Raw genomic sequence first — 6,607 nt, 5'->3', positions numbered from 1 at the left:
CCTCATCAGCGCTGCTTTCAAAAATTAGCCACAAATTACACGCGGGTGAGTCGGTAGCATTTTCTTTTATTGCTTCAAGACGGAAACTGCAGGTCCCCGCCCGCTGCCCCGCCCCCAGCCGCGCCCCGCGTGCGCGAAGCCCCCCGTCCGGCGTGGGCAGCCTCGCGTCCCGGGGCGCCGTCCCGGGGCGCCGCCCGTCGTCTGCCGTAGCGCAGGCCGAAGGAGTTCCAGTTGTAGGCGGGAAGGTCCTTCTCGCGCTGCACCAGCGCCGCGCCCCGCGGGGCGGGGATCAGGCGGCGGCCGGGCGCGCGCAGGACGAGCCGCCCGGGCTCCGGGGCGCTCTTCGCGGGCGCACACCGCTCGCTGCGCTCCCAGGGAGGCGGGAGCGCCAGGGGCCCAAGCTTCTGGTCTAGGACAGAGCCAGACGGAGAGGCTGAGTGAGAACGGGCCAGCAGAGCCGCCTGGGAACTTCTGCTCCCCGCGCCATCCTATGCGTCCCTTGTGCTCCTTGACCTCCAGGAAGCTCGGAGCTCAGTGCCCGCTGGGCACCACCACCAGCACCAGCTTCTGAGCTTGGTGATTAGGCCATTTTCTCCTCCCTCCTTCAACATAGCTTTGATTTAAAATGGTTTCCAGAATCATCTTCAATATCTTTTATATTAAATTATTTCCTTTTAGGAAGCAAACAGGATAGAGCTTGGAAATAAAGAAAACTGAGGTATCTTAGAGGCGCTGCTTGGCTCACTGCCTGGCTGGCTCTGCATCGGGCTCCCCCACTGGACCGTGAGGACCGTGGCGAGCCACGTTCATTCCTCCCCTCATCTCTCAGAATGCTTGAAACAAGGCCGCACACATAGTAGGGCCTCAATAAATGCTCGTTAACTGTAAAAGCTAATGAAACAAAAAGCTTGATTTCTTGTAGTTAAAGAAATCAAGGAAGTGGAGCTAAGACCATTGTGTTCCCACAGCCCCCAGTAATCGTGGCCCCCCTAAAAAGTTAGATAAGAACTCTGAGGAATAGGGAATTATCTGGGTCACCCTAACCTGGCTCAACTCCCTCACTCTGGGTATATATAATATCTCTTCTTCATACTGAGGGTTAACAAGGCTAATTTGGAAGGCACTTCACATGCAAGACTCATTAAGTTCACTATAATTTCTGGCAGTAAAATAGTGCAACTAGCTCTGAGTACACAATGACCTCAGCCAACTGTGGCTAGAGATTAGTAGAAATGAGGCCTTACCTGTGAGTGGGTGTGTGTTGTGGGGCAGTTGGCTTTGAGCCCTGCTCCTCAATGCCCTGGCATACTTTGGAGAAGAGGAGTGTGGGCATGGTGCAGTGTTAATGACAATCTTCCTAGGAGGCCCCTCCTGCCTTGCCGAGGGCCTGGGCCAGATGGCTTCCTTTACTGTTATACCCACTATCCCAGCAGTAGGATCACTGCTCAGGCGACTGTTGGTGGCCTCACCTAAAGTCTTTTGCCAAAAACAGCCAACAAGCTCAGTGACCCCAGGGCAGTAGTGAGGTTATTCTAATTCAGAAAGGATACCTGATCCCAGGAGAGAAGACACTCTTGGCAAAGGACACCCAGTCTGTGTTCTCTTTGTTCTGGGCTATCTTACAGGTGCAGTGATATCACCTGTGTAGATACGCTCCATGTCCCAAGTCATAGCTAGATGAACTTCAGTCCGTTCAGAGAAGCTGAGCTATGGTTCTAGTTTGCCCAGAAAGCTGACCACCAGTGTTAAACCCATGACTCCTGCTTGGGGAGTTGCTTCATTCTAATTTGTGCCACTCAGAGACACACTCTCAGGGAGCTCCCCCACCTGCTGGGGTTCTGCAGCAGTTGATTGACTTTGGGGAGGTATCGTTACATCTTTGGGCCTCAATTTCTCCAGCTCATCAATACCATAGTGAACTCATAAGTTTGACAGGATCTGTTCTTTTGTTAGGTTCTTTTTTTTTTTCCCCCCAAACTGCCAATAAAGGGATTGAGGTCACTGATGAAAGAAAACTGCATAGTAAATTCCTTCCGAACAGATCTGCACAGAGAGGTGATTAGCATGGAGCAGAGACTACAGTGTGCAAAAACCATGAAGGAGCTTGGTGGTTAAGAAACACCTGAACACAGGTGAGCCCGCTGATGCCCAAAGCAATGGTAAGCCATCCCTAACCTGCAAGATTAATGGGGCCCCTACATGAGCTGCATGTGCCGGTCTTGGGTTTCCATTAAATACGTTGTTTAACTCACATAAATAGACTAACCATAATCTGAAAAATGTGGTAAACCTCATTTTGCAACAACTCACTTGCTCCCTCCCACCCTGTTTCCCAGACAACACATACCTGTGGATCTAGGATTCTCCATGGGCGCCACCTTTTCTAATGTCTCCCTGAAGGAGATGGCACAGAGAAAAAGCATCAGCTGCCAAGAAGCCATTAGGTTCATCCTGGTGAGAAGGCACAGGTCCTGGAAGTGCCCTGAGGCCAAAACAGAGAGAGGGCGGAGGGACTAGGTCAGGCACGGTCTGGGCTGGGTGCCGGGCATAGAGCCCAGTGTGAAAGAAGGGGTAGCTCGTGCCCCTGGAGGCCCCTGGTGGAGGGATGAGTCTGAGCAGATGCATCATGGAAATGGGACTGAGACCCCTTGCACAGACAGTACAGTCAAAGCTGAATTTGAGATCTTGCTACGTGAGGATCATGGAGGAGGGTTGCTTTCTGGAGGTGGTGAGGCCAGTAAAGTTAGGAAGGAAGGAAGGATCCCTGCTGGTGGAAGGGGCAGGACTGCTCAGGTTGGCAAGTGGCCAGAACTGCTTGAGAGGATTGTTGAAGAAATGAAGGGCGAGATATGATGTAGGAATGAGCGAGGAGGGGTGAAGGGAAGTGGGACAAAGAGTTCCCCTGCATGAAGGACTTTGAGCCTGGTCACTTTCCTCCATGCTGGCCTCTGCATAAATCCACGGCTTGCTCGGCTCCGCTCTCCCTATCAGAATGTGCCTTCTGGAACCTGGCCCAGTTCCTTCCCACCGCAATAGAAACTTAATTCTTTTCCTTTTTCATGAAAAAAGGAAGAAAGGCAGTCATCTTGCTCTTTCTCATAGCCTTTCACAGCCTGAAGATGTCATTAGATTGTCCTATCGCCTATACTTCAGGGAACAGAAAAACCTTTCCATGATTTGTCAGGTCAGTTGTCCCCCTTTGTTCTCCGTGGGCTCTGAGTGGACGTGAACTGAATTGACCTTGCAGTTTTGGCTGCTGAGATGGGAGCTGTGTCCCCTGACCCTCACTTCACTCTCTTTCCCTTTCCCCTCTCCTGCCCACTGCCCCACCTCTTCCAGCTCCCAAGTCTAATTTCTCTTTAAAAAGTCATCAGGCACTTGGGGATTGTCCAACAAACATGATTAAAGACAAAGGGCTGGGGAGGCAGTAGAGCCGCCGGAGGAGCCCAAAGAGTGTGGGCACCAGATGCAAGGCCTGAAGCCACTCGGTGGTGGTGAGGGGAGTGGGGCTTTCATGTGTGCCTGTCAGCACCGTTTGTCCCTCTGTTCGGCCCCCACGCCCCATCCCTTCCCTTCTCCCTCCCGTAGCCAGGCCTGGTTGTGGGGGGAAGAACCCTGACATAGGATCATGAGTCCTGGGCCAGCCCCAGCTCAGCATGCTCTCCCTGTGAGACAGGAACAAGTCAACCCCATCTCTGGGCTTCATTGCTCCACCTATAAAATCAGAGCATTGGGTCAGACTGGCCACCAACTCTCCCCTCAGATGGCCACTTCTTTTTGCAGATTTTGATTCTGTGACACCCTGAAACTCAGACCATGGCTTTCTGCACTTGCCTTAGGCCTGTGTTAGGGCAGGGAGTAGAAGCAGGATTGCTCCATTAGACCAAAGAGTATGAAACCATTTTTTGTGCCTTCGAACCATGAATGCGCTGGGTCCAGGTTAGTTTGAAAATTGAGCATCAACTGGGTGCTGTGCTAGATACTAGGGTGCACAGGTGTGCGAAGACACAGGGTTGCCCGCCCCCCCCCCCCCCCGCCCGCCCTCAACCACCATCTCAAGTCTAGCACAGTAAATTGAGTCCTAAGCAGACCATTTTGAAATAACACCAAAAATGATAGGCTGAAGGCATGTGAGTACACAGGGGGCTGTGGGAGCCTGTGGGAGCCCGTCCTGGAGGGTCCAGGCAGCTTTTCTGCAGGAGGCAGCACCTGGGCTGAGTTTCTGAGCACAAGTCAGGGAGATGAATAAAGACTTGCATGGAAGGCAGGCCAGCCTGGGCTGGATGTGGAGGAAACTGCAGGCCCTTGAGCCTGCCAGGAGGGTGGGGCTTTGCTGGAGAGAAAGGCGGTGGTAAGTCTGTGGAAGGGCCACACAGGGGATTTACCCTGGAGCGTCCGAGCCGGAGAAGACGGTGTGTAGACTTGCGTTTCAGATGGAGCATTCTGGCTGCTCTGCAGAAGCAGGATGGTCAGTGAGGAAGGGCAGTGGGCAGGCTGTGTGGTTAGAGGCCGTGCTCCTCTCCTCCCCCCCGTCACCTCCTCCCCATCATAGGTAGCACTTCCCATGGGCACCATGGGCGAGAGTTCTGATTTTCCTCACTTCTTGTCCCCAACACACACACACACACACACACACACACACTCCCCCAACTCTTAACACAACAGTAGAAATGAATTGTTTGGAAAAGAACCATCAGCTTTCCGGGGGCCACAGTGGCTGTCCTGCTGTGTACAATTTTTGTGGCTCCCCCACTCCAGGGGCTTTTGTGCCTAGGGAGTAATAGAGACATTCCCAGCATGGTCAGAAAGCTTTTAAAGTGGGATGGCTTCCTTCCTCGGGTGTCTGCCTTCCTGGAGTGACCTTTAGTGCAGGGGGTCTAGCAGGGTGCAAGGAGCTCTTCGGTTGGTTTTGTATTTGCTGTCAATAAGTTGAGGAAACTGCTCAGAGGAGCCCCGCTGAGCCCATGAGCCCTGAGGGGTTCCCCAGCCCCCCCCAGAAGCTCCTGTGGCTTCTAATCCCAGCCACAGAGTTCATTCACTGCACTGATTCCTGCCACAGTAAGAGGAGTCCTTGGGAAGGTCCTGGCTTCACAAATAACATGCGAGTTACTGTATTCACCCCGACAGCCCAGAATAATCTGGCTAACCTGGTAAGCAGGACCGATCTTGCCCCCTTTGCCTGCCTGAGACACATAAGGTCAGTCTTGAAACGAAGTTCCTGCTCCCATCTGGGATCACCCCTGGGTCTGGACAGATCCCTCCCCAAGTATGGGTGCAGCAGTGCACCTACCTGGCTCTGTCCTGGTGGGTGGGAGCGCCGAAGGGTCTCCAGTGATGACACCGCTTGGGTGAGTGGACACCAGAGGGAGGGGAGCTGGGCTCCTGGGCTCACTCTTGCCAGCTCTCTGATCATGTCCCTTTTATAAAGCCCACAGTGACGTCTCCAGGCATGGCCTCCCCGCCTCCCTCTCCCTCCTCCTCAGACCCCCTCAACTGCCTCCCGCCTCCTGGCTCTCATGACTGGAATCAGCCTCTTCCTTCCCCTCCAGAAGCCCTCCGAAGCTGGCTTTCTGATGACCAATTGTTCTTTCCATCCTCCTCACCCCCTCCGTTACCCCCAGACCCAATTAATCGGAGACCCATTCTGCCCCAAACAATGTGGAAATGGACTATTTGAGAAGTGGGGGTTCAATGTGAAATGTTCCCCCTCCAGACAAGGGCCACCGACACACCCGATGTGAAGTGAGCATGATGAGAGGGAGGAGGGAGAAGAGAAGGGCACAGTTAGATCCAGGGGCTCTTGTTCCCCACGTGCCCCCAACTCTGGCCAGCTGACCTCGGGTGTCAGAACAGAAGGGGTCTCCTGGGCTGTGATCTGAGATTGGGGGTGGGTTTCTCTCCTTTTCTCCTTCCTTTCTTCTTTCCCCAAACATTTACTGAGCACTTGCTCAGCACAGGGTCTTCAGATGAATATGACACAATCAGATGGGCACGACAGGTCTTTAAGTAGCTAAGAAAGCAGGATACAATGACAGGTCTAGGAGACGGCTGTACCTGGGGAATTCTAAGGGAACGCGGAGAAGTGACTTCCAGGCGGCAGCATTTCAGAAGGTGCTGCTCCCAGGACGCCACCTTCGTGTCTGTGGCAGACATGATCATAGCATTCTATAATTGCTGTTTACCTCACTTTGAAGGCAGAGGCAGGTCTCCTTCCCTTTGCATCCTCAGTACCCACTCCATCACTCGGTACAGATATAGAGGGACCTTAAAGGTATTTACTGCAGAGATTGATACTGCGGCGGACTCTTGTTTCCTGCTTGGACCTGCAAGAATGCTCTTTACTTTTGGATGAGGGGCTCTGCAGGACACAGACTCTTCCCTCTGTCAGACTAGGGCTCTCTGAAGGCAAAGGCTATGTCTCTACTCTCAGACAGGAAGCTCTCCCAGAATAGGCTCTACCTGGTGGGTTCACTGTGAAGACATCTACCTAATGGTTGAGAAGCACTTCCTGACAGTACACAGGATTATTACCCATCACCTGTCTAATGCCTCCCGCTAACAAGGGCTTGCAAACACTTATGTCACCCATTAGGACTTTTAAACACTA

At 53.0% G+C, this 6,607-nt stretch overlaps 1 protein-coding gene across 1 annotated transcript; it reads right to left on the bottom strand.

Moving 5' to 3' along the window:
- On the bottom strand, positions 1-4,608 carry KISS1 (KiSS-1 metastasis suppressor). Its single transcript, XM_019711377.3, has 2 exons — positions 2,348-4,608; positions 1-409 (listed from the first exon to the last, which is right to left on the bottom strand). Exons 1-2 carry the CDS (start codon positions 2,448-2,450, stop codon positions 75-77), a joined length of 438 nt encoding a protein of 145 aa, XP_019566936.3. The 5' UTR covers positions 2,451-4,608; the 3' UTR covers positions 1-74.
- Between the last annotated feature and the right edge of the window lie 1,999 nt (positions 4,609-6,607).

Source organism: Rhinolophus sinicus, chromosome 11, assembly GCF_057876585.1.
Source record: "Rhinolophus sinicus isolate RSI-liver-muscle chromosome 11, RSI-T2T, whole genome shotgun sequence".
NCBI classification, from domain to species: domain Eukaryota; kingdom Metazoa; phylum Chordata; class Mammalia; order Chiroptera; family Rhinolophidae; genus Rhinolophus; species Rhinolophus sinicus.
The sequence above is the reverse complement of the archived record's forward strand: the minus strand, read 5'-3'. Positions and strand labels throughout refer to the sequence as shown.

What these genes read in the sequence shown, in the direction of transcription:
- KISS1 (XM_019711377.3), bottom strand. Translation starts at nt 2,450, where the DNA reads ATGAACCTAATGGCTTCTTGGCAGCTGATGCTTTTTCTCTGTGCCATC. An exon ending in GGAGAATCCTAGATCCACAG is followed by an intron (nt 410 to 2,347) that starts GTATGTGTTGTC and finishes GCTCTGTCCTAG; the next exon opens with ACCAGAAGCTTGGGCCCCTG.